Source organism: Ciona robusta, unplaced genomic scaffold (genome assembly GCF_009617815.1).
Source record: "Ciona robusta unplaced genomic scaffold, ASM961781v2 AP042738.1".
NCBI lineage: Eukaryota > Metazoa > Chordata > Ascidiacea > Phlebobranchia > Cionidae > Ciona > Ciona robusta.
The window spans coordinates 32,942-55,559 of record NW_028323117.1 but is presented as its reverse complement, the minus strand read 5'-3'; the positions used below and the strand labels follow the sequence as shown (position 1 = coordinate 55,559).

Sequence of the window (22,618 nt, the reverse complement as noted above, 5' to 3'; positions counted from 1 at the left end):
CACACATTGTTGTCTGTTCATTAGCACTGATCTATATGTAGCATGGGTACAGTTACAAAGGTTTTAAAATTTGAACTTGATTTGTTTAGTTTGGCAAATTAAAAATTGTGAAGAATATTTCAACTTTTTATTGATTGACAAAATTATAATGTTTAAAAAGCTAATGCATTTATTGAATAATCTAATTTGTTAAGGTGAATTTGGCAGTCGACTGGAAAGTTTAAAACCCAAGGTAAGGCTTGGTGATGTTCATTATTTCATTTTCACATATACCCTTTTAGCATGGTAACTATTATAAAGGTAAGTACACGCATAATTACACACAAGAAAAAAGTTAACACGCATTGTGTCATATCTAAGTCATCTGCTGTAGGAGGTTGGTTGTTACTGGCACTATGTGAATAAAATGAAAGATGGTGAAAAATCAGTTTAAAAAACAGCATAATTTTGTTTATTTACTAAGTTTTAGTTGGTATATCACTACAGCGTATCAGGTATTTTAATATGAACAAGATTCAGTAATATTTATGGTGAATAAATACAAACAAACTTTCAATTCCTTTATGCAGTAAATGTATACCAAGTTTTGTGTTTTTTGTAGTAACCATTTCCCTTGTAATCTGGTTGTTCTGCATGTTGTAACCACTTTACACATTTCTACTAACCATAATTTGACATAATTTTTTAAATAAATGACTTTACCGGATAAAATTATTTATTGTTGTAAATGTCAGTTGGATAAATAGATGATCATTGCTATGTTTATTTAGTATCTTCATCCCTGGTTGGAAAAGATGTGTGAGCTTTACTCTGATGTGGTGGTCGCAATTCTATCCCCAAATCCATCACAGAACTCTCGAGTTAGAGGATACTGGTACAACTTTTTTAGTTCAAGGCAAAATGAAAGCCTAGAATACAAAGTTGAAAACTCCTTTTAAATAATATTCTTTAGACCAAGGCTTTCCACTCCTTTTATTAACTAAATTTAAGCAACCCCTTACTTTTTCAATTTAAACTTGTTGTCTTAACTAGCCTCTATTTCACATCTCCATCAGCATACGGGGTCGTAAACCGAAGTGATAAAACAAAAGGTCTGCCGACTCTGCCCTATATACAGAGCATCCAAATAATGTTTTCCAGTTTTAATAATGGCATTTAGAAATTAAACGTCTATAAATACAATACTATAATATATGCAGTACTTTGTGTAAAGTTGTTAAACTTTCTAAGACCCCTAAAGTCAGGAAAGCCCTGCTTTATACCACAATTAAAATATACAGCTGTTGCCCACTACCCACTAACCTTCAACTCATCTAATTTGCTGGCTTTGAATTTTTTAAGCAGGAATTGAGTTTGATTAGTTGTAAACAACTAGCAAACTATACTATAATCTAAATATATTAATAGGGATTCAATTCAACCTTTGTGGAAACATTATGAAGATACTCTAACACTGATAGTATGCTTGTCTTCATATTCTATTATCAGGTACAACTTGAAATATTTTAATATAAGAGTGTAGTGTAGTTCTTTGATATGCTAACAAGAGTATAATAGCCAAAAATGACTGACAGATTTCTTTCATAGTCATTACTAATGCAGCAATATTATTCCCAACTCCCAGGTATAGTAGCCGTTAGAGATCACTTTTTGAAACTATATTCTCTAGCAATTGACATCCCTAGTTTTTTGCAACGCACTTAAAAGCAATTGCCTTAACTTAGTGATTCTTTATGATCTTTTTAAAACTGTCAGCCTTGCTAAAATATCCGAAACACACCTGTGTAAAACCATAAATAATTGATCTTAATCATATTTTTTTAGGTTAGACATGTGGAAACGTTTGATGCCCTTGTGGCTAGCGGCTCTTAATGATAACATTCCCTCTGCTGATTTGATACAGCTCAAACCTGTGTTGACGTAAATAGTGTTGTTTATATTGCTATTTATTGTATTATTTTTACCAGGTATAATATATTATCCAAGAACTGATCGCCTGGTATAAAAATCTACTATTAAACCATCATTTGCCTGTGACAATAATCTATGTACTTTACGCACACTTTTGTTTTTATTAGAAGTTAAGATTAATTAAAATAATTGACTCGTTGGTCCGCTAGGTGTAGCGACCACACTTTTTTAGTCTAAATAAATGTAAATATTTTTTTAACTGTAAGTGTGTTTTAACTACTGTTTTTTGTCTTTAAAATATCTTGGCTACCGTAATCGAATAGACAAACAAAAGTTATTATTATATTAGATTTGTGCTATAAGATCAGTTCTTGGACAATGTTGTTTATTTATGAGCAGTAATACAGGTTTAAAGCATTTTTGTATTGTATTAACCCTATCAATTTATATAGCGCATAATTAAATTTTAGAAAGTTTTGTAAAGAGTTTAGCTAACAATTAACATTTCTAAATGAAGTCATCTGTTCAGAAGTAATTTAAATGATTTTGTTAAAGCAATTAAACCAAAGTGTATTTTTACCTGAATAGTAAGCTAATAATAAATAACTTTGTAATAGTTTATTCTCATCAAATTTAGCGTAATTATGATTTTTGTAAATTGTAAAACTTAAAAGGCAAAACTTACCTGTTTTGTTTCTATAACTTAATTACTTCCAATGCTAAAAGGGGCATACCAACGAAAAATGAAAAATTGTATATGTATAGATATTCCCAAATGTAACCTAAAAGTACCATCAAAGGTTGCCAAAACGATACGGCTTCTAAAAAAATCGCGCGAAAAAAAACCTCTGAAGTAAAAAAATTAGGCTGTTTTGACAATGCATGGGATTTCCCATAAGAAAAAATTCACTTAACTTTGATCGTTTCTAGTTTCTAAAATACTAAAGAAAATTCAGATTTTATTTCTGATTTGGTATATGGTGTAATAAATGTTTCTTCCTCAAGAATATATAAAAAATAATTTGTAAAACATAGACTTTATTATGCTTTAGTTTTCGGATTGAACGTAGGTACGTACCAGATTATGCTGACTCAACATATTTTCAAACCTAATTTGAAACGCGAAAATCTGACTCTTTTATAAACAAAATGGTACAGTAGATACTAGTGAGACATAATGAACATTTTAATATAGGAAGTGTTTAAAATTAACTAATAGGAAAAAAGTGCTGAGTTAGCATATTATGTAGCCATGTTCAATCGAAAATTGAAACATAATAAAGTCTATGTTTTACAAATTTTATTCTTGAGGAAGAAACATTTATTATACCATATACCAAATCAGAAATAAAGTTTAAATTTTCTTTAATATTTTAGAAACTAAAAACAATTAAAGTTGAGTGATTTTTTTCTAATTCTATGCATTGCGCCACGGCCAATTTTTTTTTATTCCAGCGGTTGAATTTTCCGTTTTGAAACTCATTTTTTAAAAGCTGTTTTGTATTTTAAAACTGTGAAGGTAGCTTTAGATCACATTTGTGCGTATCTATCAATACACAAATTTTGATTTTTCGTTGGTATGTCCCTTTAATATTTTTAACATGACTGCAAAATTCTTAAAAAAGAAATGGAATACCCACTCCCAGTTGAACATAGCTGATTTAGTTTTTATCCTACATGCATGCCAAGAGTTGTCTGCCAGTTCATAATTACAATTTATAAGAATTTAAACAAACTGTGTTTTACAGTACATTACTTGATCCTCAACTTTCACCTTTATCATTCGATGCAAAAAACATGTTTGGGTTTATATTCAATCGTTTCAATCAACATACATTATTAGCATATGAGGATTCCCTTGAATGGTTACAGGTTAGATGTGATTTCTTCATTCTTTTTCCATATTACATTTTAAAACCTAGCTAGTGACAAGCAGAGGAGTATCCAGGAAATAAATTAATAAAAGAAAGGGGTCCACAAGTTTTGTTAAGGAAATATGGGCTTATAAAATGTGATATGCACAACATCGGCGAAAAAATGTTTTCCTGTCTTTGCATTGAAGGAATTCCTACACCCCGTGGAAAAGGGCAGCGGTGGTGCACAGTGACGTTAGGGTTGCGATATTACACCATGTTAGCTAAAAGTAGGTATATGTAAAACATCTACAATCACGCATATAACGTGTGGGACATTTAATGGAAATGGTAAGATGTAAGCCTGGCAGTTGATTGCGGTTTAAAACACTTAATAATATGACGTGTAAGATGTAAATATCATCATAAATACCGATACATTGATTATACAGACGCACCGTCACTTGTTACGATATTGGTGCACATCACAATACTGCAAATGACGTAACATTGTTCAACTGACAGGTGCAGCATTGCGCAATATTACTTAATTTTCTGCGTCACAATATTGTTTATAATGCATTCGACTTTAAAACTCGTAATTGTGCAACATAAAATTTGTCGCATCACAATTGAACACGTAACAATATTGTCTTGGTTGAAGGGCACAATGAAGTTTGAAAAAATCATTTTAACAAAACTCGAGGGAACAAACAAATTAATTAAACATGTTAACATCACACGATCAAAGCTGTGTTCGCCTATCTCCAATCAAAGGAGCATTGCCGCCACAATCTCCTTTCGTTTAACTACCTTAACAGGTAAACTTATCAGGGTAAGGTTTGAGAACGAGAGTAATGTTTCACATGTAGGCTAAATAATAAGCGTGTGAATTGCTGTTATGTCGTAATGAATCCAAGCTTGAATCCTTACTATTTCGTAACAAATATGCTGCTTGGATGAGGAAAATATCATATATAAATATAAAGCAGTGACCAACCCGATTATGGTTTTTTTCCGCCTGTTTAACAGGCAAATTACATTTATTTTACACCCAACTGTTAGGGAAGCAGTTCATAACATGGGCTCGACTTAAAAAAAGATTACGTATTCCTATACTACCTATACTTTAGTTTTATCCTGGTTCGCATGTTTTAAGTTTAATTCAAATTGCTTTCGGGAGAAATGAAGCATGTGTAGTAGACGTTAGACGACATTTAAAACATAGAAATTGACTAGTAAACATTACATCTCACACAAGAATAGAATTGTACCGTAACAATCGGCGATTTTGGCAAATATTAATGCGGCGATTTTTAAATACACGGAAGTCAAAACGAATCTGGTATACTGAAAAAATAAAGGTTGTCAAAATTGTCGGTTATACATAAAATAAAAATCCAAAAAATCTACAAAATTGCATACATGGTGACTTGTAAGCGGGCATGAGTACTGCAAGAGCTACAATGTCCCAAGCCAAATGTTTTCATGTGGTGAGCTCAAGCTGGTTCTAATCAAAAGTGTATATTGTAGCCATATTGTACGACTTCCAGGTTGTACGACAACGTTCTGTAAGCATGAGAAGTTAAAGAACTACCAGAGACAAGCATGCCTTACCATCATCACTTGCTTTAGGACAACTCCTACAAGAGCACTAAAGGCATTTCTTAATCTGCCTCACCTGCTTCTTTAATAACCAGTATCTAAAAGATTCTGATCTTGATCTTGTGATTATCTTTCCTCTGCCCTTTTATCATAGATTTTAAACTTTAATTGAAGATCTCAGCTATTTCAAACCACCTAATCCTCCTCACCAAACATATATTAAAATACTGATTTTTAATTGTTGTGCCGTTTTCCATGTGAATGTAAACAGAGAGCGACTGAAGCTGCACGTTTGTTGTTTAACTACTACTCAGCTTACTCTAGTGAACATATGTAGATATGATGGTATCTTGAGAAAAAGCGATATGCTTGAAATTATATGAAAGATTGCCAGTGCTAAGAAACTGATTACCTTTAACATAAGCCTATTCCATTATATCTTTCTTCTGTCAAGGAATGGACTTGAAAATGTTATTACTCCTGCCTCATTTGTAACAAAAAAAATGCGACAACATTTCACTATGTTGCTAGATGTCCATATGTGAACATGTAACAGGGGCATCTAACCTTCAAGAAAAGATCTGTAGTAAAAGTCAGGTTGCTTATCTTGGGAGAAACGACAGACTTCAAGATCCCTGTGGTAGCACCCTGGGTGTTGAGGTATTCTGCCCATATCATATAAAAGACACAGCGGTTGAAGTTGAAACAGGATACCGGAGATTACTTCTACTATCGTCTGCAAACACATTTTGAAGACATGTAGTACTACGGGTCAAACTCAGTATTTCATATTGGTTAGCAACATAACACATACCTTCTTTCTTAAAAATATAAATTTTATATTTTTTATTAAACTACTTACATGCAGGTGCTAACTGAAACTGAAGTCTTTCTTCCTCTTGAAATACTTAGCTCTGTCTTTTGTGACGTGAAGTTGGTTTATGATGTAAACCAATTTTCTGAGTCAGCAGTAAGTAACACATCAGTTACATATATATGTTGTACACAAGATGAATGTATGTTACAGGATAATAATAATATGACGCCCTTGTTTTGGGATATGTTTTATAGTAGGACATCCTAATCGTGTTTTGAACAATTAAAACTACTTTTCTTAGTCAACCAACAACTTTAGTTTGTTGCTTTAATTTGCCAGGATATCAAATATTTGTATCTTATTTTAGAAATCATAATAATAAGGTAATTTTTGACACAAAATGAAGTAATCGATTCAGAAATAGATGTATTTGCATAGCGCAAACAATACTAATACAAAATACCTCTTACTTTCCAGCATTCCCTGCACGCTCTTAATGTTGATTGTAGTTTTAAAGGTATTTTGTTAATATTTAATATATGTAGATACCTTCTAAACTATATTATTTAGTTGTTTTTTTCTAATACCGACAGTTTTTTTCTGTATAAAATATCACTTTGCTATTCAAAATATCTTGTGAGGCACATGAACTGCACATTTATAATCTTGCATTTTTAGTGTTACTTATGTTTTGTAGAAATGAAGGAAGACATGATAAACATTTGCAAACTTGAATCAATATTTGAATCAATGAACATTGTTTGCAACAATTCATGGTAAATATACCTCTTTGTTCTAAGTACAAAGAACATAAAAACGTGACATTATTTCTAGAGACCGACCGATATCACTTTTTTCCACCGATACCGATACCGATATTTTTAGCTTTTACCGATACCGATACCGATATTTTACCGATATTTGTCACTATAGCGAAACATATGAAATGATCAGTTTTAATCAAAAGTAATGCCTGTATTCAAGATATTGCAAGTTATAGAGAAAAATTGGTTGGTCTACATGTTTTTAGGAAACATGCATGTTCTTAGGAAGGTGTTGCTTTTGTACGAAACTAGGACGCACATGAACGCTAAACTACAACGCACGTGGACCTTAAACTATGACACACGTGGACGTTAAACTACGACGCACGTAAAGGTCAAACTACGACGCACGTAAAGGTCAAAACTACGACGCACGTAAAGGTCAAACTCCAACGCACGTAAAGGTCAAACTACGACGCACGTAAAGGTCAAACTACGACGCACGTAAAGGTCAAACTACGACGCACGTAAAGGTCAAACTACGACGCACGTAAAGGTCAAACTACGACGCACGTAAAGGTCAAACTACGACGCACGTAAAGGTCAAACTACGACGCACGTAAAGGTCAAACTCCGACGCACGTAAAGGTCAAACTACCACGCATAAATACGACGCACGTAAAGGTCAAACTATGACGCACGTGGACGTTAAACTAGCACGCACGTGAAGGCTAAAGTACGAGGCACGTGGACGTTAAACTACGAACACACGTAAAGGTCAAGTAGGACGCACGTCGCTTCGCACGAACTATTAATATATCGGTGAAATATCGGCGCTTTTTTACCGATACCGATTATCGGTGGAACGTAAATATCGGCCGATAATATCGGTGAACCGATATATCGGTCGACCTCTAATTATTTCTTATGCCACCAATTTAGGCAAATGTTTAAATTTGAGACATCGCAAAATAGTTATAGCTTCGACCCTATATCTTACGCAAAGGATCTTGCCATCACTGTGGGCATGTGTGTCCTATAACAAGACCCTTGTTGCTAATTGTTTGAACACGGTGGTCAACTTGTCACTCCTGAGCTTGTTACCCAGTGCATTTGTAGGCAACCCAATCAAACCAAACAGCAGTGATTCAATCTACTACAGATACATAATTTAAAAAAAAATTCCATCTATAAACTAACAATAACTAAACAAGGCCTTTAAGTAAAGTTCTTGGAACAAAAGAAGTCATTTGTTTACTGTATCCAGCTCTGGTAGAGACTTGAAGGACATGTTTTCTTCATCTGCAACCAATGATGGAAAGAGATCTGGAATGTGGATTTCATTTCCAACGGCAAAAATAGTTAAATCACCATCTTTTGTTAAAAGTCGTAGATCATGTAAGTATAGAAAATCCCTATTTTTCTTAGAATTAACCCTATGAACGTGCCATTCGCCAGTTGGCTAGGTCCTATCAAAAGTTACTAAATAGTCAGTAGTGCCATTATTTTTTATTGTACAGTCAAAAATATGGTCTCAATTAAAAAAAAAGTAATTTCTGGTTCTTTTCAGAAATAAAATATATGTCAACATGTTTCAAAATTTTAGGGATTTTTTTGCCAAGATTTGTGAACTCATTTTGGCATATTTAAGTGTTAGAGTTTAGTTCTTAGGTTTTTGCCATTTTTGACTTTTTCGCAGGAAGTAAAGGTACAAATAGTTGTGATAGGGGAGTTCCAGCGTACAAGAGCCTGTTTTGGCATTGATTTGGTCTTCGCAAAGCAGATTTAGTCTTAAAAAGTTTATTAGGACAGGTCTGTTGTACAAAATTTATAAAAAAGGAAGCCTGGGCTTTATCTTTTCAGTTTTTGGAGGTTCAGTTCTGGTACTTGCTGGTAAGTACTCAAACTGGTATGCTGCACACAGTGCACAGGTACAAAAAAATTTTCTCTCTCTCAAACTCTGAATATGAGCAATTAAACCTATTTTTGGGTGGCATGAAGAGCACATCTTGCTAAGTTTAACTAGCTCGCAAATGCTGCAAAACCTTGCTAACTCAACATTAGGTAGGATAAGCTATGTTCTCGCTAACTGATTCTCATTAGGTTCCTCGGCTCCTCGCTAACTAACCAGGATCTGGGACCACTCGCTAAACTTGTTTTTGCTGTAAGAAAGCATTATGGAAGCATATTTTTGCAGTCAAAACATTATCTAGAAGATCAAAAATAGAAAAGATCTAAAAGATCAAAATGGAACTGTTTTACAGAGTGGTAATATCTCTCAAGTTACTCGTCTTGGGAAGTTTTTAAAACTCAACAAAAGGTAACATCAACGTATCCCTAACAGCCGTTAGCCGGGTTTTAAGTCGATTTTTGGACAGTTTAACTTCTAAGCGAGGCCAATTTATTAAATGCTTGAAACTCCACAGAATATTTCCTACACAAAGCAACAACTTTATGCTGTTGGGCAGTTTCCTGATGAGATAGAAGAAATTGACAGTACACACATACCAATAATAGCGTCAGGAAAGAATGAACATCTGTACATCAATCAAAAAGCTCTCATTCCATAAACATTCAAATAAGTTTAAATTGACTTCTTAGCTAAAACATATTGTCTTAAAGGCAGTTTGTGATAGGAACATGTTGTGACTTCATGTTGTTTGCAAGTTTAACGAGCGAGGAACTTCTCTTCATGCCATCTCTGATGAATCTGAACATTATTTGCAATCATTTGGGGTAGAATTTAATGGTGATTTCTACAAAAGTATTTTTTTGAAATTGCTTTTCCTATGGATACCTTACTTTTTTAAATAAACATAAAGCGAATCATCCTCAAGACACACTGTTGGTTTTATTGTAAATAATAAGAGTCCATAAGTTACAAACCTCACTGAACTCAATAAATTTTGGTCATACAGCAATTAGTATGTGTTTTAGAAATGACATATTGAAGGTTTTTGTCTTTTTTTTTCTTTATGATACAGGTAATTTTACAAATCATACATCAAAAAAAGTTTGTACATAAATAAGTATAAATTTAAAGAAAATTTCATACTGCACAAACTTCCACAAAAAAGTTTTGGTCTAGCTGCTATGATTTGCTTGCAAAATCCAATCAAGTTAGACCTGGTCAAAAAGTAAAAAAATTACAAAAAACAATCTCGCGCTCGAATGGTTAAAGTAAACTTCTGCGTCTATCTAGCTGCATCAGATGGCAAAATGATTAGCCTGCCTGCCTTTTATCCTGAGATAATGGATTCAGGGCTCGTCGTTCTTACTATTGTGGGCGTATGTGTCCTTGAACAGGACACTTATCGGCAATTACACCAGTGGTCACTAACGGGTTCTCCAAATTATCAGTCATACATAAAAGAATATAAAAAAAAACTCCCAAAACTAATCACCAACAAAGTAAAAGTAACATACTTGGTAACTTGTAAGCTGGCACGAGGTGTGTGAAACAAAACACCAGTGTTATAACAACTGTTGTCAAAGATAGAGCATGTTACATTCATTCAGTTGTTTGGCTCAAAGTAAAAAAACGTCTTAGTTGGTTTTGTTTTAAACATGATCTAAGGAAACTAAATTTACAAATTCAGCAAGCAGATGTCAACGTTTTACGAGACTTGACTTGGATATAAAAACACAAGAAGCAAATTCAGTATTGGCATCCACAAATGACAAAATGTTAAATTTTACTCACACCTTAATTTGTTACGTGGATATGCTGGATGTAGTTTACCAACAGGTAAGTTAATGTTGTGTTAATAAATAGTTGTATGCGACAGAATCTCTTGTTAACACCAACAAACGTAACAAATTAATCCTACTAATATAGACCAACTTTTTAAACGTATAAATACAATGCATATAACATTTAAAAAATTTTTTTTTAGATTCAGCTTCAAGAATATGCAAGCCATGAAACTTTTAAAACAAACAATCCTTCTTTATATGAAAGTTTGTTATTATTATTATCAAAGCTGGTTTTTCATACACTTGAAGGAAAAGTTTCGCTTAAGCCCCCATATTCACGTATGTAATAATAATAAATACATTTTAATGAATAGAGATAATAAATAGATTTACATGGATTAATAATTTTCATCGATGGCCTATAAAGCGATTTTAATTTTGTTTTCTTATTTCTTTAAATTAACAACATAACATTACCTTAGTATTTTATTTTTATTTCTTTCAATAACATATAACCAACACTAATTTATAAAATAGTGTTAGTATGACTATCCAAATATAAGTAATGGTTAATGGTAAAACAATTGGTTTTGTTTTCCATTGTCCTTGCATCTGTGACATCATATTGGCCGCCATTTAGAATCACAAGGCATGGTAATTAATCATCGCTTGATGCTGTTTTTCGTCTGTATTAAGATTTTTAAATAATAACGCATTTCAAAACACTAATTTACTCCACATAAACTTCTCAGATTTCATTCCATAAAACAAGATTTACATAAGAAATTTTTATTTAAATGTTAAAACAACTGCTACACGTTTTTCCTAGCTCTGTATTGCTAACAAGCATCAAATAAACACCCGTTAACTATGCATTAAAAAAAAATGTTTTTTTTAAAAAAGAAAATATTTTTATGGCAATTTGGTGCCTAAACTAAAAAAATCAAATCATTTTTAGAAACCTTAATTGATGCAATGTCCGAATTATTTCAATTGTTCTTTCTACTCCTGAGTTATATTCTACCAGAGGAAGAAAGTGATTGGGTTTGTTTTAAGTATCTTTTTATATTTCACAAACAAAGTTGCCTACAGTGTGTTTAAGAAAAATATTTTATTTGAGAGAATTTCAAATGACCAATGAAAGTTAGTTATATAAAGCAGACAATTCCACATTTTTAGCCCCAACTATAAAAAAGGAACTTTTGTACTGACGGCCAAACAAAAACATTAAAAAACAGCTTTGCTTGCATATGCTAAATCAAATATAAAATTCACGTGCATCATGCAATTCAGGTTTTAGAACATTAAAACTTGTGATAGTTTTTTACGTTGAATTGTTCGTCATAATTTGTATCTTGCAAGTTATAAATTTATAACTTCATAGAAGGCTAACCTCGCATATTTTGTAATACCATTCTTACGCCACAAAGCACACTGAAAACAACTAGATGCATTTTTTTTCTAATGAAAATGCTACCACCACTCATTATGAATATTTTAATATAAAAAGTGTTAAAAAATAAGTAATAGGAGAAAAGGTGCTGAGTCAGCATAGTCTGGTATGTCGCTGTTCACTCGAAAAACTGAAACATTTTAAAGTTCATGTTTTACATTTTTTTATATATTTACAAAAGAGTGGCATTTATTATAACAAATCCAAAATTTATTTTGAATTTCCTTCAGTAGATTTTGGTGGAACCTCACCTTATGTTTTTTACTTTTCCATCATCAGCCCAGTAAGCCTATAGAAGATCAATTAAAGCCGACCAAAATTTCTGAACTTGGTGTTGATTCATTTGATCGTTTTTCAATTTCTGTGAAACTGCTTTATGGGATGATCAAGGTGATCTAGAGTTATAAATCGAAGAAGAGTAACATTTGTTACCAAATGCTTAGACAGTCTGTTTTAACTATGTGAATGACACACTGTTTACCATGGAATGGGATTAGGTGTTTCCTTAAATTTTGTAATCCTAAAGATTTATAAAAAAGTTGATTTGTTTTGTTCAACCTTGTAAAGTAGGAGTTCATTTTTTTATGTGTAAATTAGAATACTTTTCAATGTACTAAACCATATGGCAGTTCCCCGATTCTAAGATTGGAATACCTAATACAAATGTATGACTCTAATAAATATAGTCCATATTTTAACCAGAGCTGTCTTTAAACAAGTGATCAACATTATTACAATAATTTTGTTTAGGTTTTAAATGAACCAACAGATCCAGACACAACCTACCATCTTATAAGGTGTATTTCAGTTTTATGTTTGAAAGCTAATTTATTGGTAAATATATCGGAGATTGAAGATGATGTGATGAGAGAATTTGAATACAGGCTCTTCTTTCCAAGGTAAGTAGTTTTGCAAAGTTACCAGCACTGTAGCACATTACTTCAAAGCTTGTTTGTGTCTGTATGTGTTTTTGGGCAAGCACCAAATGGTAATTGGCTAATTGCTTTATGCAAGTGGTCACTAATGGGCAATCATCATATTTGGCAGTCGTACAGAAAATCTTTTCCCATAAAATGAAATACATTGTAAGTTGTAACTTATAAGCAATTATGGGATGTGTGAAACGACTACAAATGGTGCAGGTAAGGCACCTTTGTTAAGGTTTAACCTCTGTCCTTTATATAACCTCGTATGGTAGGGCTAACTCAGGTGATCTATTCCATACACAGAAGCAACACAGAGGATTGAACCTGCGTTATAACTCTGAACTGCTTCATCATGTGAAGATAAATAAATGAAGTTTATTTATAACATTTCTAGCACTTATGCTTATATTTTGTGCAGTATATGGAAATATGTCGACTTGGGACACACAGATACAACCAAACTACTTGTCCCAGTTCTACTGAGAGCCTCTGTCCATTTAAAACTTGGTCTCTTATCACTGCTTGAATTACTTGACGTATCATATGTTCAAACTGAAGCAGCTCAGCATGTGGATGGGTTACCATGGGTGCCACAATTTACTACAAGTAAAGTTTTCTTTGTCTTATTTCTTGTTTGGGTATTTGGTTGACAACGGGTGTCCCATATCGATGATCAGATAAAGACTGGTTCATTTTTTATCTGTGGGGAAGGCACCTAGAGGTAATTTGTTGGTTTGTAGACCATTAGTGGGTTGTCCAAATTAACCATCACCCAAAAATGTCTTCAGTTGTCTGGTTTATTGACATCTTGTCATCTTTACAGTTAAAAACTAACTGCTTTATTTAGGGCCGTGGATTTTTGCATTTTTTGTTAAACCGTTCAGTTTTAACCAGTTAACACAGGTGTAATCCTAATAAAAGCGTCTTGTTTATTGCTTTTCGTTTGCAAGTTTAATGGCAAATTTACGATGTACGTGTAGACTATGCATGGCATACACGCGCAAACGTCCTTAACGTCAAAGTAAGGATTTCTTATTTGTATTTATTCCTTTGGGCGCAAGATGGTTTTTCGTACTTTTGGTTTTTCGTGCTCCCTGATGCGTTGATTTTGCATGCAAATCATAGCAGCTAGATCAAAACTTTTGTTAGGAAGTTTGTGCAGTATGAAATTATCTTCAAATTCATATTTTTATTTTTTGATGACGTCATAATAAAATTTAGGTTGTTGAATATTTCAAAAAAGAAGAAAAATATTAAAATATAATGTATTACAAACTTCATCAGTATATAAATACCTCCTTTTAGATGTATGATTTGTAAAGTTACCTGCATCATATAGGTAAAAAAATACAAAAAACCTTCAGTATGTCGATTCTAAACCACGTACTAATGGCTGTGGGACCAAAATTTATTGAGTTTAGTAAGGTTTTTTCCACGCCAAAACATGCTTTTGTATACTGAGATTCCCCTATCACAACAATTTCCATGTTTATTTCGCACGAAAAGGGCAAAGACGTCCAAAAACTGGGCACTGAACTCTAAGCAACACTTAAATATGCCAAAATATGTTCACAAACTTTAGTAAAAAAATGTTTAAAATTTTCAAATACAGTGACATACAATTGTTTGATAAAAATGGCAGGAAATTGCTTCTTCTTTTAAATGAGAACAAATTTTGGGCTGTACGATAAGAAATAAGCGAACTGCTGACTACTAAGTAACTTGTGGTAGGAAATGGCCAACGGGCGACGGTTGCGGTCTAAGGGTTAAACCTGTTTTTAAGCACTTGCCAGCTAAATAATGAACATGTGAATTGCTATTATGTCTTAATTAATTGACAGGGTAAACAATCGCTATTATGATGCAATAAATCCACGTGTGAATGCCTGCTATTTGGTAATAAACTAGCTGCTTGGCTGAGTGAATCATTTAAGTTGTTTATTTTGCCATAATGTTGCAAAACTAGTTACCCTGTGGTAACGAGATTGACAACGTAATCGCAGTTGTAGGGCACGATCAGAGCCACAGCGTTGCTACGTTCTTTGTCTTGTTGTGAAGCGCCAATTAAGAACGCGAACGTGGGGCTTTCATGTGAATAAGACAGATATTGATATACGTTCATGTCTTATGACGTCATAATTCGGTAAAGTTTTCGTTAGTGGTTAACCGAAAAATGGTTCATTACAATTAAAAAATATTAACTTTAAAATTTCAAGTAAAATCGTGTCCATCTTAAGATTGCCAGAACTCTTTGTGTTAATAAAATTAGAAATTTTATGATTTCACTTCAATCGATAGTTGAAACTCCATGAAGAACAACCCTGTTATTTTCTTGTTGCAGTTAATCGGATACAAGCTATATTGATGTGCATTGATGACGTCATCATTAATCTACGTTCATCAATTACATACATTGTGACATACTCAATTATTTTGTTGTTCTCGGCTTTTGATGAGACAAACACAGCTGTAAGCGTGAAAGCAAAGATGGTGTTTGAAACATTGAGTGTTGCATCTCTACAGGTATTGTAAACCTTCAATACAGTTACATACATGTAATAATTGTAGTGGTCTGTAACTGGATGATAACTGGCACAGACCTCAGAAAAGTATCTTTATTTATTTAAAATCATTGGCCACTAAAGGTTTTACAACCGGCTGTCACAATGGTAGCAAGATCATTGTTTAACTGGCACCCAACTATTCTGCATTTAAGATGTATTATGTTGTATTGCCCAGTTGTATTTTGTTTGCTTTATATATTATCTTTTAAACTATATCAGGTCATTTATAAATGCATGGAACATGAGTTTGACGAATCTGTGAAAGACAGACAGATCTTGTTGACAACTTTCTTAAGATTACATCTTGTGCGACCTAATACCAAAGCAATTTCATTTTCCTTCTTCTCCAAAAGAATGGATATTTTGTCAGCGGAAGCAGCATATTACAAAAAACTTGGACAAAATTTTCCATTTCCTGTTGGTAAGATTCTGTATTTTTTCTGTATTGAGAGTTTTTTATACCAAACCGAAGTATTCCTTGCAATTGGTATTTCAAAAAAGCCGTTATTTTCAAACTGTGTGTTCTAAAAAGGAATGGACATATGAAACCCTCAAATAATATTGTTCAAACCTAAAATAATCTTATAACGTTTTATCAATGGATGTGGTGTAAAATTGTAAACATAGAACTGAAAAATGCCAACTTTTTAATCCTAATATGTTTTAAAAACTCAGGTGCTTGTAGTCAGAAGACGCTACTTAATAATGATAGATTAAGTACGAAAGTTAAACAAGTCCACAGGAATCTTCACTCTTCTTTACCAATTATTAATAGATTGGCTTCTAGGAATGGAACACAGAAGTCAGGTTGGTACAATGTTTCAAAGGCTACAATTTAAAGCCACAGAAGTTAACAATAAACAGCTGACAAAATAACAGGGTTTGTGCTTGGTGCAACTGAAAACACAGATTGTCTGCTTTAAATTGTTCTTCTTGAATTTTGATTTCCACTGTGTGTGTATCCAATTGTGTACTTTAAACTGATAGAGAACCACTTTTTAAGAAATCAAAATATTCCGTTGGTTTTCAGGTGACACAAGTGCAAATGAGTTGACCTTGTTTGAGGAGCAACTTAACTACAACACTGTTCACCAACTTATATACGCCATGTGCAGAGTAAGTTGAATCGAATGAACCACTTAGGTGTTTCAAACCTTAATTCTTAACTGATCACTTTTTAAGTTTTTTGTTCTTTAGATTTCTTTAGAACCAATACATGGTTTAACTGTGTATCGTAAACCATTAACTGGTTAGTTTCCTTGGTTGATGGGAGCGTAATCAAGGCTTGACAGATTACATTGTTAGCTTTTTTAAAACATGACATCAGGTGTGAGAATCAACTGTGTAGTCAAGCCAGAAGCTCCAGTGAAGTTGTGTTGTAAAACATAATTAATGATAACTTGTAAATAAGAAAATAATTGCTTTTGTCAATTGAGCTATGTAACTATTTGTACACAAATTGTCAAACATGACTTCAGTTTCCCTTTAATGTAATTTTTTTCTTTAGTACATGATCGATTGTAAAAAAGAAGAAATCACTTCATCAAAATTTTTTCGTGTGTTTCTTCATCAGTTTCAGTCAATATTTAGTTACAGTGAACATATGTCTTATTTCACTTGCACACCTGCAGTGTTAAGATCTTGCATTGGATTGTCAACATTTTTGCTTAATTTGCCATTGGTAAATATCGGTTTGTATTTTTGTAATATCAGTTTTAATAACCGAATTAGGCCAACACTGTAGCACAGTAATAAGTTTGTGGCTTACTACCAGGATACCTAGCCTGAAGCTCACTTTTACTACCATTTTTTAAGTGAATATGTTTTTAGGAAAGAAAGTTAAAAAAGTGTGGGTGTATGAATTTATAAAAAAAGCATACATTGTGCAAGAGGCCACCAGAGATTATTATTTCTGTGAAAGTCTTAGGTTTATTGATTTTCATTAGATACTTGACCATAACATGAATCTTGGAAACGTGATTCTACCAATGGTGCTATCTCTGCTTGAACATGTGACAAGTAGCGGCTCCTCAACCAAAGACATGGAGTTAGAGCCAAGATCTTTGAACTTTCTCTTAGATTCTTGCAAATCATCTTGGCTGTTATGTATTCAGATTATACTTTACAAGGTAAAAATATTTTACTACCTTACAAAATCCCTTTTCAAAGCAACTAAATCCTAAAAATCAGCCCCATTACAACCCTATTCCATTTGTTCTTAACTGCTTGCAATCCATGACATAAATCTAATGTGACTCTGCTTGAGCAATAGGTTCCTATACAGAATATGTTATTTTTAAGTTTTTACAGGAAACAAATTAACTTTGAATCTACTATGCAGTTTGCAAATACAGCATTTTTGTAAAAACATTCTTTTATAAAATATTAAATGGTTTTTATTTAATGATAACTTGATGTTAGTATGAAGTGTCTGAGAGTGTACAACGGAACCAACTCCAAAGATTGATGCGAGTTTGCTTAAACACGCTTGAGTCAGAATTCCATGGATGTACAACTGATTGCCTGAAAATTGAAGCTTATTCCAATGAAGGTACCTACTTAGTAGGGATGTGCCGAACCGACCACGAACTCAAAAGCTCGTGCCCGAACGTCTCCTTTTTTGACGCTCGGCGCTCGGCTGAAATCTGGGCCGAGCGCCGAGCCTTATGCTATTGCTATAATGTTGCACGCGAGAGCGAAAAATATTAAAAATGAAAAAGGTGAAGCTACTAAAAGATAACGAGACTAGTCAGCGTAGCTTTCTCTTTTAATTATTTTTCGTTCGTTGTGAATTTGCTCTCTCGCAAGTAACGAATCAAAACTTTAGCGAATTTGCCCGTATCAAATTACAGCCGGCGTCAATTACACGAGCGCCAAATGTTTCCAAATCTTTATTATAAAATAATATAAACTGCTGCAACCAGGGGGGGCTGTTTTGTTATCATGACAGGCACCATTTTCGCAAACACGCATCTAGACATAAAGTGCTAAAACACGCGTTGCATGTAATATTACATTCTTTCGCTAGGAATTGGAACATTTTTACATTCAGTTGTTACGTTACGTGTCCTATTACAACATAACTGTTAATTATGACGTTTCATAATATAACAATCGGGAAGAATGTGCCCACTGCCCAACCAACCACGAGATCGAAACATCGTGTATGAGCGTCAAATAAAGGAAGACGCATGCGGTAGCATACATTCAATACCAGACAAGCGAAGCAATGGTTGTGAATTTATTCTCGTGAAAAATGACGCAATGAAACTCTGGTTATCAATTGAAGTGAAAATCATAAAATTACTATATTTTTTATATGAATTTTACAATTTGCTATACTGGAAATTACGAAACAAGACGTTTTATTAACCGCAAACCACGTGCCCTGTATTATTTTCCTTAGCGACGCTTTTCGACTGAATAGGAACGCATTCTCGTACGCCTTTCTCCTTGATGACGTCAAAGGTGCTCTATGGTACAAAACAAATTTAATAGAAGAAAAGTATTAGATTTATATTATGCCTGGTACTAGTAGCAACAGTTGATATATAAGTGATAAGTCTTTTTTACAGGAGATGCAAAAATACGAATCAATACAGTTTCCCCACAAACTACGAATACGAGGTTTGTTAAAATACTGAAAATGTGCGGGTCAATGCTTCTTAATCTTTTTGAGGCACAGCCCAAATACCGAGCACAAATAATATCAAAGTCTCTGAGACCTAATTTTGAAATTACTTTAATACAACTATTTTTTTGTAGCAGACAGTAAGACAAATTAAAAATTTGTTTCAGGATTGTGGTGGTATGGCTAATCTTAAAACTTGTATTATTTATAGGAAGACAGTCAGAGACCTGGCTGACAATGAGGATCAAACATTTTATAGCTCTGTGAGTTTGTGGCTTTACGTATTTAACTTTAGTTTATTACATTGATTTATTATGGTTGGTGCTCGCATTCCACCAGGTTTGGAGCGTTCATTGGACATCAGCTAAAGGTTACACAAAATCCTTAAAGCATAACATTAAAATATAGAACTGAGAATTTTAAGGAGGAAACATAGGGAATGTAAATAACACAAAAAGTGTTTCAAAATAAACAATATATGCTGAAACTACCGGTACCGTTACACAGTGGTTAGCGCCCCTAAACAAGAGGATACATGAAGCTGGATCCTGAATTTGTTGAGGACATCCATGTTATAACGATTCTCAGTATGTCTCAAGTGCAACAGAAAAAAATGTTATGGACATGCATGTCCTTTTGCAAAACACTCGTTTGAAAAATAAAATTGTACAAACCCAGTAATGCAGTCAATATAATTTTATATTTTGTTATGTTGCAGAGTCCACCTGCTTACAAAGATCTTGATTCTTATGACAGCTTCAATGTGAATCATTCTCTGTCATCTGCTCATCAAACCAATATATCTGACACTGTTATGAAAAGTTTTGTGAGTATTAGTACATGTAATGTATGATTAGTTTAAGTTTCTCATGGTATTTAACACTTCAAAATGGATATATTTAGCTTGTACAATAATTGCAAAATATCTGGAATGACCACATTGTACAAATATAATTATCTGGGAACAAACGATCACTTTCGTTAGTTCTTTGTAACCTTTTTGTTATCAAAGTTGTTGTTGATTGGCATTAGGCAACTGTGGGCTTAGGTATTTAACTCTTTTTAGCGAACATTTAGCTACAAAAGTTCAGAATGTGAACTTTACAAATATAATTTTATTGTTCTGTGATAGTCCATAATATGGAGATATTATGAAAACCATCTGACTGCGGGATTCCTTTTTAATTTTTTTCAGCTTTTGACCAGATCTTAGTTAATTGGATTTTGCAAGCAAAATACAAAAAACACATTTTTTTGTGTGAACTTGTCTTCAAACTTTTATTTTTTTTGATGACGTCGTTATAAAATTAATGACATCTTAATAAATCTTGGACTATTAAATATTTCAGAAACTATTAAAGAACAGTTTATGTTTCTCATAACAGTTTATGCTTCTCATATCCAAAATTTGGCAAAATGATACTTTTTTGTAAAAATCTTGATTGTTTTATAAACATTTTTCAGTCCGTTCTTGAACCTGTGCAACATATCTGTTTTATTACTAAGCAGCAAGTTTATAAACTAAGCCTACAAATTACTTCTTCTTTCAAATCAGACCAACGACTTAAATGCACCCGGGTGTTGGGGTAATCTGGCTTAATTCCCAGGTCCTTGACAGGGACCTTACCCACAAAAAATAGAAATAGAAAATCAGACCAAATTTGGGACCATGCATTAAAAAAAAACGTCAAAAAAGTTTGTTCTCAAGGGCATCTGTAATTGTAACAAGTAGAATCATAACATATTCCCATCAGACTCTTCCTTTCAAATGGTCAAATTTGTTGCCAGTTCTTTTATCTTTGCAAATCAATAACAGCATACCTTAATTTGTCTGTCTGTTTAGCAGAATGTGTAGTCACCACATGGTTCTATACGAATGCGATTCTTATATTCAAACCATTAAAAAGAAAAAATCTTAATTAAACTGAATGTTTGTTAGCACTCTCTTCGAATGCAATTTACAGCTTCACACAAACATTATCATTAAAAAGACTTCTTTATAATGTTATAAATTATAAATAATAATAAAGGGAATAAAATCTTTTTTTAAACAATTTTGCTGTATCAGCAATGGTGAGATACGTAAGCTTTATTTTTAACTTTGCAATGCTTATAATTCATTGTTAAAGTTGTGCAGAAAGTTAGATACCTTTGAGACCTAAAACAAGTAAGAATGAGGGTTGCACAAATGTTACAGATTTTGTGGGTTTTGATTTTCAAAGGTTTGATCAATCTTTGTAATACACTTTTTTAAAGCCTGTTTCCTATTGCATGAGTCAGGTCTGTAAGCCTTACTATTAGTACAGTTGCAGCTTAATGTGAGTTGTACATTTGTGTGCAGCAGTTAATAAAAGCCCGCATCCATTTGTATACTTTATCCAATTATAATGACTGTTCGTAGAAAATTACTTTACTTCCATTCAGTTTTTTAAAAAATCGTTTGTACTTTTGTCACAACAAACAAATAAACAAAATATCAACTCCAATTATAATATTTCTGAACTTTGTTTTTAGGCGAATTTAAATCATTGGAATGAGGCTTTGGCAAGTGGACTGCACTGTAATTTTGATTCAAATAAAACTAAACAAAGCAAAACAAATTCAAGGTAGTTCTGTAACCTGTGTGATCAAATATTTGCATTTTAAAAAGTTTTTTTGCATTTTCTTATTAAAAAATTAAAATTTACCAGATTTGATCAAGGAGAAGCCACCAATAGAAAAGGTTACAACACATTTTTGGTTATGCATACTTTATATATTTATCTCATTTAACTGAAATTTAATTGTCTGCCAATTGAAGTTGTATAATAAATAAATAAATAAATAAATGGATATTTAAGTTTAAATGTTGTTTCGCCTATTATGTGGTTGATTTGAAAGCAATACAAAAGATTTTCTCATTTCTGTTATTTTTATCCTTAACAAAGCACTTTTAAATTTCAAACATTCTTTTAGTTGATGAATTGTCTCAAGAGAAAAGAAGGCGGGAAAATTTGTCACATATATCTGTAAGGTAACTCATTGTTACTCTCTTTTTAGCAACATATTTCGCATGTTGAGTGTAGAGTGTAACTTACTTTATCCCCGCGTGGCCGGAAAACGACAGTCGTTATAACACGGGTGTGCACCTTGCGCCAGCTTACGAGTTACCAAGTATGTTACTTTGTGGGTGATTATTTATTTTTTTTTTGGATTTTTTTCATTTTTATGTATGGCTGATAATTTGGACAACCCATTAGTGACCACTGGGTTGGAGCAATTGTCGTTAAGTGTCTTGTTCAAGGACACATACGCCCACAATGGTAGCAGCGAAGAGCCTTGAACCCATTACCTCTGGGTTAGAGGCAGGCACGCTAAACATTGAACAATGAAGGCACCAAAGTAAAGTGGTTGGTTTG

The 22,618-nt window shown here is 33.1% G+C and overlaps 1 protein-coding gene and 1 long non-coding RNA gene across 13 annotated transcripts in view; both read left to right on the top strand.

Moving 5' to 3' along the window:
* The window catches only part of LOC149724187 (protein unc-79 homolog), a 44,216-nt gene that overhangs the window by 10,077 nt on the left and 11,521 nt on the right, over positions 1-22,618 (top strand). For 7 of the 12 annotated variants that reach the window (XM_089893279.1, XM_089893278.1, XM_089893282.1 and 4 more), the window contains exons 13-41: positions 195-232; positions 771-874; positions 1,408-1,488; positions 1,825-1,920; positions 3,660-3,783; positions 5,901-6,029; positions 6,238-6,339; positions 6,664-6,703; positions 6,884-6,962; positions 8,218-8,348; positions 10,550-10,698; positions 10,847-10,985; positions 11,605-11,690; positions 12,379-12,489; positions 12,850-12,998; positions 13,444-13,631; positions 15,367-15,548; positions 15,809-16,010; positions 16,265-16,396; positions 16,620-16,705; positions 17,097-17,270; positions 17,536-17,718; positions 18,011-18,140; positions 19,165-19,216; positions 19,432-19,483; positions 19,939-20,046; positions 21,735-21,826; positions 21,911-21,942; positions 22,176-22,233. In XM_089893279.1, the coding sequence (XP_089749405.1) occupies positions 195-232; positions 771-874; positions 1,408-1,488; positions 1,825-1,920; positions 3,660-3,783; positions 5,901-6,029; positions 6,238-6,339; positions 6,664-6,703; positions 6,884-6,962; positions 8,218-8,348; positions 10,550-10,698; positions 10,847-10,985; positions 11,605-11,690; positions 12,379-12,489; positions 12,850-12,998; positions 13,444-13,631; positions 15,367-15,548; positions 15,809-16,010; positions 16,265-16,396; positions 16,620-16,705; positions 17,097-17,270; positions 17,536-17,718; positions 18,011-18,140; positions 19,165-19,216; positions 19,432-19,483; positions 19,939-20,046; positions 21,735-21,826; positions 21,911-21,942; positions 22,176-22,233 (3,229 nt within the window). The remainder of the gene's footprint in view (positions 1-194; positions 233-770; positions 875-1,407; positions 1,489-1,824; positions 1,921-3,659; positions 3,784-5,900; positions 6,030-6,237; positions 6,340-6,663; positions 6,704-6,883; positions 6,963-8,217; positions 8,349-10,549; positions 10,699-10,846; positions 10,986-11,604; positions 11,691-12,378; positions 12,490-12,849; positions 12,999-13,443; positions 13,632-15,366; positions 15,549-15,808; positions 16,011-16,264; positions 16,397-16,619; positions 16,706-17,096; positions 17,271-17,535; positions 17,719-18,010; positions 18,141-19,164; positions 19,217-19,431; positions 19,484-19,938; positions 20,047-21,734; positions 21,827-21,910; positions 21,943-22,175; positions 22,234-22,618) is intronic. The other 5 variants (XM_089893276.1, XM_089893277.1, XM_089893275.1 and 2 more) reach the window with 4 other exon arrangements.
* LOC149724188 (uncharacterized) lies at positions 8,355-10,535 on the top strand. The gene is made up of 2 exons (XR_016386758.1): positions 8,355-9,270; positions 9,377-10,535. It is a non-coding gene; the product is annotated as an uncharacterized LOC149724188 (long non-coding RNA).